Here is a 12,278-nt window from a genome sequence, read left to right on the forward strand (position 1 = left end):
TCATTTCATTGCCATTGTGAATTCAAAAGATTTCAAACTCCCATTATTCTACAGTGAATCTTCCACTGGGTTTGAAAACACCAAAATGGCAGAATCTGTCTTTGATCTTGAAGGTCCTTTAAACTGCCCGATCTGTCTGAATCTGCTTCAGGATCCAGTGACGACTTCTTGTGGTCACAGTTTCTGTAGTGACTGTATTAATAGCTTCTGGGATCGGGAAGCTATTCGAGGTGTTTACAGCTGCCCTACATGCAGGACGACATTCAACAAAATACCAGCTCTCAGCAGAAACACTGTACTGGCTGATATTTTAGAGGGAATGAAGCAGGAAGCTCCAGCTGGACCTGGAGACGTGAAGTGTGATGTTTGTAAAGGAAGAAAAGTGAAAGCCATCAAGTCTTGTTTGGTTTGTATGGCTTCTTACTGCCAAACTCACGTCCGTCCTCATTATGAGTCTGAAGCTTTTAAAAAGCACAAGCTGGTTAAAGCTTCCCCAAATCTACAGCAGCAGGTCTGCCCTCAACATCATAAAGCTCTGGAGGTTTACTGCTATAATGACCGGAAGTGTGTTTGTGTGGTTTGTATGGGGAATCAACACAGTGGACATAAAACAGTCTCTGCTGCAGCTGCAATGGCAAAAATACAGGTAAGACCTCAAAGACCACATTTAATCTTACTTCTAAGATAATAATTGAGATATTAAAGGGGTCATGAACTGCATTGTTTTATAATGTTTCCTGTGGTGCACTTATAATGTTAGTACGCTTTTAACGTCAAAGAAGTGTCATAATGTAGAAATAAAAGGCATTTTTCCTACCCTGATTTTAGCCCTCTTGTTTAAACGCTCTGTTTTAAGGGGCGTGTCTGCTGACTTCAGTGTAAACGCCCACTGCTGTGATTGGCTAACATCTTTGCATATGAAATAGCTAAGTATTAAGGCTGATTTATACTTCTGCGTTGAGTGTACAGCATAGGCTGTGTGTAGCACACGTAGCCTGACGTGCACCTCTTCAAAAATGTAACAACGCGTCAATTCTACGCAGGACCGCAAGCGCTGTGATTGGTCTGCTAGAACCCCTCCCTCAGGTCAAAAAACTGGCGCGGAGTAATCGGAGAAGAGTGAGCATTTTCAACTTCCATAGGAATGAAAAACGCTGTTTTAGGGGACACATGCAGTCATACTGCAACAAAAGTTGTTACCTATTTGCCGCTTCTCTGATAACGTACATGACAAGCTGCTTCTTCGGCTTTTGCCTTGATCCTCAACATGACCGTGGACAGTGCCTACTAGTGGTCTGCATGCACGTCGACGCCGAAGTATAAATGAAAACAGACGCATAGCCTACGGCACAGAGGCTCCGGCGTAGGTCCAACGCAGAAGTATAAATCAGCCTTTACTCTCTCGAAAACTTTTAGCACGTTTTTACTATTGCAGCTCTCAAGGTTAACTAATCGTGAAAAGTGTTGATTATATTTAGATCTATGGCATTATATTCAGATCGTGGCATGAAAGATTGCAGTAATGAACATTGTAGTCGATCACAGACGTTGTTGAGCTCATGAAAGCAGTGATCTTGTCATTGCAACTCAATTTCTGCACACTAACGAATGCTTTCATCATCACTAAGAGTGCAAACACACTGTAAATAAGAGATTCATTGATTTATTACAAGAGTTTTGGCGCTTTGCTGCAAGTCCAGAACTCAGTCACTGATAAACTCGCGCTCGGGTTTGATTGACAGCTCCAGCGATTGTAAAGGAAGCGTTCTTTGATCGCTTTCTATATATAATTTAATCACCGTTTAAATAACAGATTATTTTCATTGCAAATTCATTCACAGGAGGAACTGAAAATAAAAAACAGAGAATTTATTCAGAAAACCAATGACATGAACAAGGAGGTTCGGCAGTTTAAGAAAGCTGTGATCTCTCTTAAGGTAAGTGTGATTAACAGCTATAAATGAGGGTTTGAACAAGATGAAAAAGACAAGTTCCTATAGCTGATAACAAATAAATACTAACAATAGAGTTGTGCTGGTTGAATAAAAAGTAGGGGCCTTGTGCCACACGCTGCATGCAACAACGAAGATTAATAAATACTGTAACAAATGTATTGCTCTTTGTCAGTTAATGCATTAACTAATGGGACCTAATCGTAAAGTGTTATCAATTTCTACAAATGTTTCAGCTCGATAGTGTTTCCTGGTCCAGTGTGTCAGATGTTGTTTGTTTGTGTGTGACAGCGCTCTGCACAGGCAGCAGTGGAGCACAGCGACAAGATCTTCACTGAGATCATCTGCTCCCTTCGGAAGAGACGAGCTGAAGTGAGAGAGAACATCAGAGCTCAGGAGAACGAGGAGGTACAAGATGCAGAGAATCACATAGAGACGCTGGAGAAGGAGATCTGTATACTACAAGAGGAGAGCCGTAAACTGGAGCCGCTTTTACATACAGAGGATCACGTTCATTTCTTCCAGGTGGCAAAAACATCTAGAGGATGGCTTACTTGTTCATGAAATGCGGCACTGTTGATTCTGTTACTCTTTATTATTAAGTTGGCTTGAAAAAGCCAGCTTACTGATCTACTACTTAAGCTTTTTATTAATGGTGCTTGCCTCTGGCATAGCATCAGTGTTGTTCTTCTCTATACTTATTAGTGGTGCTTGCCAAAGACGAAGCATCGCTATTGTTATTCGTCATACTTTTTTTTTTTTTTTTTTTTTTTCAACCATCCGGGGCTTTTTGGGGCCCTTAACGAGCTCAAAAACTCTTGAAAATTGGCACACACATTGGAATCTGCGGCCATTAGGACGCCGCAGAGGCTGGGACCTGGGCGTGGCACGGGCTCTACGGCACCCCCTTCAATGGGGTCCGAAATATTTGTTTTGGATGCTTTTGAGACTCTTAGCATGCTTCAAATTGCATGAAACTCGACACACATGTCAGGATTGTCATCCAGTAGACATGAGCAAAGCCTTAGAAATGGGTGGGGAGGAGGGCCTCTACAGCGCCACCTTTTGACAAAAGTTGTGTGTTAGTTTAACCTACAGTCACCAAACTCTGTACACATATTGTTCTCATTATGCCTTACAACTTTCTAATTTACAGTCATTAGCTCCACCAGGAAGTCCAACAGGAAGTCAGATATTTTGGTTTAAATGTGGATTTCTCTCTCTCTCTCTCTCTCTCTCTCTGCCCTACCCATTTTTTGATGAACTTATAAAAATTTTTAACTGCAAATGATAACTTCACACTCATTTGAAATTGAAGCATGACACTATTCTAACATTCTAGCAACTGCATAGCAACACCCTAGCAACCATCCCGAGTACCCTAGCAACCACTCAGAATACCTTAGTAACCACATAGCAACACCTTAGCAACCACCCCGAGTACCCTAGCAAAAGCATAGCAACACCCTAGCAACCACATAGCAACCACCCAGAATACCTTAGCAACCGCATAGCAGCACCTTAACAACCACCCAGAGTACCCTAGCAACCACATAGCTACACCCTAGCAACTACCCAGAATACCTTAGTAACCAGAAAGCAACACCTTGGCAACCACATAGCAACCACCCTCACAACCATTCAGAGTCCACTAGCAACTACTTAAAAACACCCTAGCAACCACACTGAGTACCCTAACACTTTTTTTTTTTTTTTTTTTTTTTTTTTTAATCTATCTTTTAAAACTACAAAACTAAAACTAACTATTTCAAACTGAAAACCTTCAAACTTCAAGCTTTTTTTCAAACTTTCTGGCTAGGCTTTTTCAAGCCAACTTAGTTTGTCTACAAACATTTTTGTTGTTGTTAATAATAACAACAATAATAATAATAATAATAATAATAATAATGTAGTTTTTTCTTACAATTACAGAATTACTCTTTCTCTTTTGGAATTCTACCATACAATTTTATTGTTATTAACAAAAAAGTTAATAACCTGACATTTGAGAGATTAGAGCGATCTCTCTCAGAGCTGAAAAGCCAACTGGATGATGTCTTTGAGGAGCACATGGGTGAAACATTTGATGAAGGTGAAATAACATTTTCAAGTGCCGTTCATCCTTTTTAGTTGGGCAGTTCACTCTTCATATGTTTGTCTTTGTAGTTGATGATGTCCAAATATTCAAAAAAAGGATCCTGAACAGTAAGTACATTTCTCCATAGAAATAACTGCACAATTAAAAATTAATCATTTAAAAGGGGCTATATGTAGAATTCAGAAACTCATGTTATTAGTTATTACTGCTTGTGCTCATGTAACATACAAAAGACTGAACGTGATTCAGTGCCCTGATATACTCACACTCACAGCGAAGATCTTGTTCATTCTTCGTTTCATGTGTCACAGAACGGAAGAGAGGACCAGAGTGGGATCCAGATGCAGGAGCAATGGAGAGTGTGCTTACGTAAGTTTTAAAAATAGAAATAAAACCTTGAAATATAACACCTGGTGAACACAATCTTCTTTCAAAAACAAAAATCTTACAGATCCCAAACTTTTGAACGGAAGTGATTGTGCACATTTGCTCTGTAGTTGATTTAGTAACTATCTAATAATTTTTCATGTAAGATTGCTCCTTAAAATGTGAACTTTGATTGCAGGGATGATGATGATGATGATGATGATGATAATGATAATGAAGATGATGATGACTCCGAAGGCTCCACAGACACAATCCCTAACCCTAACCCTGACAGATGTCATCATTCTTTTTCCTAGGTTACAACAAGGCACCAACATTGTAGATGGTCAGCATCTATAGGAGCTCATATGGGTAGATTACATATTATATATGAAGAGTTTGGTTCCAAACTCCATTTTGATTAATTTGAGTAAAAAGGTGTTTTCTTTACCAAGAAAGTGGAAAGATGAAAACCACTATTTTCTTGTTTCAAACTTTAACATAGCATCTTTTGGTTATAAAAACATTAAAAATTCAAATCTACATTTTGATTTTAAAAGGTTTATTATAAAAACGGGTTATTTTTCCCCCGAAATGCAATTAATCCAACATAAAAGTTATTTTTCATATTGAAAATGCACAACAAATTAAGTTGGTTCACATATATGACAGCCTCTGAACTATGCCAATACTAATCTTATATACAGGCATTTGACTAAAAATACATTCAGCCGTCGCTCCCAAAATGAATTCAACGAGTCATCTTGTTAATGTTATAAATGAATTATGTCTCCGTTTGTCATTACCGATTAAAGAGTATCTGGCGCCACCGCACGGTTAAAATAAACACATTTACAGAGTACATTGGTATTAAAAACGGCTTTTAAAAACTGTCCATGATTCAGTTTTGGGGACCATGACAGAAGTTTGATGCTGTCGTGGAACAAGCAGCAACCGGTATTTTTCCTCCTCCCGACTCGAGTGCCTCATCTTCTTAATCTCCTCACGTATATGATTACATTTCGATGACTTGTGTTTCTTCCCCACCGCAGAAACCACCACAGGTTCATCAATCATCACAAAGTACAAAGCAGATAAGGAAATCTAGGATGCCGGGTGTATTCAGAGCGCCGCCATTACTGTTTACAGTGCGTGGAATGGCGCGCTGTGATTGGTTGAGCGGATATATCGCATTCTGCAGAGAAGGGAGACTGGCGTTTGTCGCGTTTTGGAAAGAAAGGGAGAAAACATGACAGAATAACATGAGGGATATCGCATTTTGCGCAAAATTAATAAATGACTTTTCAATACCGACCAGATACAATACTCAGTTTTTTTTTAAAATGGCGTTTATCGCGTTTTGGAACCAAACTCTTCATATTATAATTGGTAATATATCTGGGATTTGTAAACAACTGTACCTTTTTCCCAGTCAGTTACATTTAACACCGTTGCCACACAGTTCCATAAGCTACAGAGAAAAGACATGCCTTTGTCCAATTCAAATGTTTTGGAAAATTATTCACATTACAAACAACGACTTTTGTTATGTGATATTTTATGTAATATTATATGTGGCTCAGAGGAGCCACATATAATATTGTCAAATTCCAACACTAGGTGGTGCTATAACAGAAATGTTCTCATAATTCTGCAACCATTTAGTCGTTCAATTTCTTTGTCATAGATATGTTAACACATACTTATTGGTCCAAAGATCATCAGTACAAATCAACAAAAAAATCAAATGCTCCAATTTCAACTGAGAAATGTTTTCTATTTTGTGTTGTCTTCAAATGATGTGATAGTCAGCCATGAGGTGGCGCTACAATAAGGGAATGTATAGACCCTATTAGGTTTGTTCGAGTTTCATCTGCGCTGCGCAGACCGATCGGCATATGACATCACAGTACCGCGAGAGCGATTGAAGAGCAAACAACTCTTTTGCTTTTTTGCAATCTGGGGAGTTTATATCTCGCAATTCTTAGAGGGAAAAACAGAATTGTGAGAGATACTTGTTATTCTGTCTTTTTCCCTCAGATTTGTGTTCATTTTTTTTCCCTTTAGAATTGTGACATAAACTCACAATTGCGAGTTGTAAAGTCTGAACTGAGAGATATAATATGTCTGAATTGTGTGAGATATGTTATAGGCTATGTTTAAAAGTTCTCTATGTAAAATGTTATAGGTTTAAACAGCAGTTACAGCATGAAATGATATGTATGTATGTCCCCTATGAACTGTATGTGAATATTATTTCTGCCTTGGGAAAAATTAAATATTTTTTCAGTAACAATCGGACTATTTAGCTGTTTTTTTTGTTTTTTTTTTTTTTTCCTTTCTTTTTTTTCCTTGCATATATGAATGAACTCTGTTAAATCGTGTTCAATAAACCATTCAAAAGTTAAAAAAAAAAACATAAAAATGCAGTAACCTGACCTGACCCAGCACGAGGAGCAGGACACTGTGTCTGAGAACATGCTACTAAGGGTGGCTTGGTAAGATTAAAAAACGCTTTGGACTCTATTTTACTAAATAGCCTAATCTTGTTGTGTATGAATGCGATCTGACATCATCTGCCATGTTGTTTTCATGTGACCTACGACGTTATCACAAGCGCAAGAACTTATAAGAATTAAACCTGTCACTCATATCTTTTATCTGTAAATATCTTGATATTGATTAAACTTGCTCATTTTGAATTACTAGTACAAGCACTCGTGTCCCATACACCGGACGACCATGAGTGTCTTTATAGGCAGAGCAAAACAGCAGGAGGCAGTACTGACTTTTGTCCTTTTTATTCTGAACACAGTATAAGAACTACACAGGCAAGGCCAGATCGCCAAGCCCCTCCCCTACTCATCTCTCTCCATGATGGTGAGAGACACACACAACCCTAATCCCCCACAACAATATCCAACAAATGTCCTGGCCGACATCAAACACGCTTTGGCCTCCCTGTGGTTCTACCCCCAGTGCCAGGCTCAGCCCTGAGTCCGTCATTGTCAGTTTTGGCGCTGGGAGTGGATTCTGGGGAGCCTCTCTGGCTCCCACCAGTCTCTTGCTCTGGGGCCAGCGGGTGATATGGTGCCAACCGATCCTTATGTAGCACCACCCGTCGACCCCGTCCAGGCATTTGGACCCAGAAGACCACCCCCGAAATTTTGTCCAGAATCTCCCCGGGTCCCTGCCAATGATGAGTCAGTTTGGGTGACAACCTCCACTTCCTCTGGGGGCAGAACAGCCACACTCTATATCCTGGCCCAAGGGTAGGCCCGTGAGCCCGAGTGTCGTATGCCCGCTTCTGGTGGGCTCCAGCGTCTTCTAGAGCTTCCCTGGCCAGTTGATGGACCATGCTCAGGCGCTCCTTCTATCGCCTGAAGTACTCCAGTTCTGGCCCACCAGCAATATCTGGCTCAGGGGGCGACCCAAACACCAAGTCCACCGGCATGCGGAGCTCCCTCCCAAACAAAAGCGCCGCCAGTGTGCACTGGCTCGACTCTTGCACTGCTGTCCTATACGCCCACAGGACCAGGGGCAGATGCTGGTCCCAGTCTCTCTGGTGCTGACTGGTCAAGATGGCAAGTTGTGTGGCCAGGGTGCGGTTGAACTGCTCAACCAGTCCATCGCTTTGAGGGTGGAGGGGAGTGGTTCTTGTCGTCTTCACCCCCAATCACTGGCACACCTCACTGAACAATCAGCTCTCAAAGTTCCACCCCTGGTCAATACGAAGTTCGTCCTGCACCCCAAACCGGGCGAACATTTCATCCACTAGCCACTGCGCCGACGTGGAAGCACTCTGATCTGGCACCGCATACGCTTCTGGCCACTTCGTAAAATAGTCCATTGCGACCAGAACAAAACGGTTGCCGGCCTCTGTGACGGGGAACGGACCCAAAATGTCCACCCCGATCCTCTCCATGGGCACCCCGACTAGGTACTGCTGCAACTGCGCATGAGAGCATGGGCTGGGTCCCTTCTGTGCCGTGCAAACATCGCAGCAGTGAATGTGCAGCTCTGCATCCTGCCAACATCCAGGCCAGTAGAACCACTGCCACAGCCGCCGCGCTATCTTGGAGTTTCCGAAGTGGCCGGCTCCAGCTGCCCCAAGAACCCAACGGAGGACCTCCCGGCTGCCCCACTCAGAATAAAGCGTCTTGATCTCAGGGCCCCTGGGAAGATACGGCTGGCCAATCCGGACGTGCTTGGGCCTCCAGCCAGCCCCTCACCTTTACCAGCACTCAGTCGTTTGCCTGCTGTTGCCTCAACTGCTCAGTGGTAAACGTCTCCCCATCTCCACCGCTGTCACCCAGCCTTACTGCCGCCAATGAGGGCCCCATACCTCGTTCTTCCTGGCAACTGCAGTACCGACATTCGCCAGCTAAGCATGGACATCTGGAGAGGGCGTCATTAGCATGCTGCCGCCCAAGTCTGTGTTGAATCTCGATGTCGTGCTCCTGAAGGATCTCCAGCCACTTTGCTACCTGACCCTCTGGCTGGCAGAAGTTCAGCATCCAGGTGAGGCTAGCGTGGTCGGTCCTCAGTGTGAACCTGGAGCCCAGGAGGTAGGGCCTGAAGTGACCGGAATGTCACTGTGGGGAATGTCTTTAAGGATCCTCTCCATCAGCCTCTCAAAGGTGGCCGGGGCATTACAGAGTCCAAAGGGCATCACCTTAAACTGCCACAGTTCTTGCTTTATGGTAAACGCAGTTTTGGGCCGGGCCTCTGTCGCCAGCTCTACCTGCCAATACCCGCTACGCAAATCCAAAGAGCTGAACCAACAGGATCCAGCTACGTAATCCAACTGTAATCCAAGCCCCCCCCCCCAGTCCAGGTACAGTCCTCTGGCAAGCCCGCAGCACCCCACAGTAGGGCAGGGCAGTCATTGTGGAGGGGTGCCGAAGAACGGGGTGAGGGTCCCCTCACTGCCTCACTTCAAGGTCGTTTCCCGGGGGTGACGTTGCCTGGGGGCGAGGACTCGGGTCGAGGGCGAGGGGCGGGGCGGGGCGGTCCCTGGCGAAATACCCTGGTTCTCTGCAGCCTTAGCAACGGTCTAGTCTCGTTCTCTGTTGGGGGTCACCAATGGTTGGACCCGGCTGACCTCCTCCTCCGACCGGGCCCTGCCCACCTCCCGTTCAGGCTGCTGGAGCTGGAGCAGAGATTGACCTGTCGCCGGCCCAGCCCGTAGCACCTCCTCAGCTCACTCAGCCTCTCTCAGCGCCTCACTCAGATCGCGGGGTAACAGCAGGCGGACATGTTGGCAGAGCTGCTCAGGTGTAAGGCCCTGCAGGAAAGCGTGGAGGCTCAGCTCTTCCCTTGCTGCGGCCAGGAAGGTAGGATAGCCCTTCAGGGCGTAAACTCGGATGTCGGTGGCGAAGGCGCCCACACTCTTTCCTTCACGTCGACGTCGGTTAGCCAGCTCCTCCCTGCTCTGTTCTGTGGAGGTTTTCTGCCTGAAGTGGCGGTTGAGAGCAGCAGTGAGGGCCTGGAGATCATGCTGCTCTTCAGGGGACAGATCGATGATTACCTGGAGCGCGGGACCCTACTGTATAGTAAGGAAGTATGCGGTTCCGAATGCAGCCCACATGTATTTAGTACATCTGCAGGAAACATCAGGTGTAGAAAACATTGGTGAGCTAATTGCTAAAGAGAAGAAATCCTGTTGGAAAGAACCATGAAAAGAAACAGATGGAGAAAAGGCATCGATCTTGATGAAAACACTTTGTTGAAAGCTTGTAAAAGATAAGCTACACTGTTGCTAAATGTGTGCCCAGAGAAGAGCTCTCACTCAAAAGTACGAGAAAAGAAGGGATGGTTCATGGTTGAGGTGACGTGACGTCACTGACGTCTATGGAGAGCGAGAGGGGAGCTGGGGAAGTTCTAAATCAACACTAAATTATAATAAGATAAAAGGTCTAAGCCACTGGAGGCCAATTTAGGAAAAATAAAGAAAAAGGGGAAATGTGCAAAAGATAAAGGCATGCAGCTATTAGTCATCTCGGTATAATATTAGGCAAATAATAAAATAGGGCCTGTATTAGCCTTAGCCTATCACTTATGCTATGTTGGTTGCTATGCGATTACACATTGGGCAACAATATTCCTTTTTCTGTCCAACTAGCTTACATAACCAGACAGTAAAATGTGATTTTGTAATGTAACTTTATGTAACGTAATATCACTCACTTTATTAATATTTTTGCTGTAAAGTTATGCAATTTTGGGGAATTCATGGAATTTTTATTAAATACATTTATATAAAATAGCAATATTTATTGTATAATCCACTTTAAAAAAAATCTAAATTTCTTATTCATGATGATAGACATGAAAAATGTGCCTTGGTTTAGTGGTCGATGACTGCCATTTACTGGAAAGCAAATACATAAAATGAAAGGGTTAGTTCACCCAAAAATGAAAATTCTGTCATTAATTACTCACCCTCATGTCGTTCCACACCCTTAAGACCTTTGTTCATCTTCAGAACACAAATTAAAATATTTTTGATGGAATCTGATGGCTCAGTGAGGCCTGGATTGAAGAAAAAACAAAAACAAAACAAATCATTAAGATTTACGAATCTTTTGTTTGGAATCAGTGGTTCGCAGTGTGTTTTAGACTGCCAAAGTCACGTAATTTCAGTAAACTAGGCTTTGTTACGTCGTAAGTGTTTCTAAATGTTTCGAAATTTCAATGGTTCACCACTGGAAGGGGGCGATTCGTAGATTTGTAAAGCTTCGAAGCTTCATGAAGCAGTGTTTTGTAATCATCAGATGTTGTTGAATAAAGTCAATATGTATTTATTTATTTATTTATTTTGGCACACAAAAAGTACTCTCATTGCTTTATAACATTAAGGTTAAACCACTGCAGTCACATGAACTGAAATGTGTTTTTATACCTTTCTGGGCATCTGAAAGTTGAAATTAACTTGCTGTCAATGCAGGCCTCGCTGAGCCATCAGATTTCATCAAAAATATCTTAATTTGTGTTCCAGAAGAAAAAAGAGAAGGTCTTATGGTTGTGGAACGACATGAGGATGAGTAATTAATGACAGAATTGTAATTTTTGGGTGAACTAACCCTTTCATTGGTGGTTTCACAGCAACCCAAACAGAGCAGTATAGACGGCCACTACAGGATGATCTCAAAGTGTTCTCAAGTGTGCCTCAACCAGGCCAAACACTTGGATGACATTCACCACTGTTCCTTCCTTGGACCACTTCTGATAGATACTGCAGACCGGGAACACCCAACAAGAGCAGGTGAAATATAATGTGGAATAACACTGCGGCCGAGGCTCATTGATGCACGTGCTGAGCGAAGGCTGGCCCGTGTGGTCCGATCCAACAGACGAGCTACTGTAGCTCAAATTGCTCCAGAAGTTAATGCTGGTTCTGATAGAAAGGTGTCAGAATACACAGTGCATCAGTTTGTTGCGTATGGGGCTGCATAGCTGCAGACCAGACAAGGTGCCCATGCTGACCCCTGTCCACCGCCGAAAGAGCCAACAGTGGACACGTGAGCATCAGAACTGGACCACGGAGCAATGGAAGAAGGTGGCCTGGTCTGAAGAATCACGTTTTCTTTTACATCACGTGGATGGCCGGGTGCGTGTGCGTCGCATACCTGGGGAACACATGGCACCAGGATGCACTATGGGAAGAAGGCAAGCCGGCGGAGGCAGTGTGATGCTTTGGTCAATGTTCTGCTGGGAAACCTTGGGTCCTGCCATCCATGTGGATGTTACTTTGACACATATCACCTACCTAAGCATTGTTGCAGACCATGTACACCCTTTCATGGAAACAGTATGCTGTACAGCATCTTTAGAAGAAAGTCATTGTCCAGCTTAAGTGT

The 12,278-nt window shown here is 43.3% G+C and overlaps 1 protein-coding gene across 14 annotated transcripts in view; it reads left to right on the forward strand.

The window, feature by feature from the left end:
• Positions 1–12,278, forward strand: part of LOC127524806 (tripartite motif-containing protein 29-like) — a 66,280-nt gene that overhangs the window by 21,103 nt on the left and 32,899 nt on the right. For 6 of the 14 annotated variants that reach the window (XM_051916749.1, XM_051916750.1, XM_051916758.1 and 3 more), the window contains 5 exons: positions 2,361–2,477; positions 3,885–4,044; positions 4,119–4,157; positions 4,362–4,419; positions 4,616–6,712. The exons of 2 other annotated variants lie outside the window; for them this stretch is intronic. In XM_051916749.1, coding sequence (XP_051772709.1) covers positions 2,361–2,477; positions 3,885–4,044; positions 4,119–4,157; positions 4,362–4,419; positions 4,616–4,733 — 492 coding nt within the window. In that variant the 3' untranslated portion in view covers positions 4,734–6,712. 6 more of the 14 variants (XM_051916752.1, XM_051916754.1, XM_051916753.1 and 3 more) reach the window with 6 other exon arrangements.

The sequence above is a fragment of the Ctenopharyngodon idella genome, chromosome 13 (assembly GCF_019924925.1).
Source record: "Ctenopharyngodon idella isolate HZGC_01 chromosome 13, HZGC01, whole genome shotgun sequence".
In the NCBI taxonomy this organism is placed as follows: domain Eukaryota; kingdom Metazoa; phylum Chordata; class Actinopteri; order Cypriniformes; family Xenocyprididae; genus Ctenopharyngodon; species Ctenopharyngodon idella.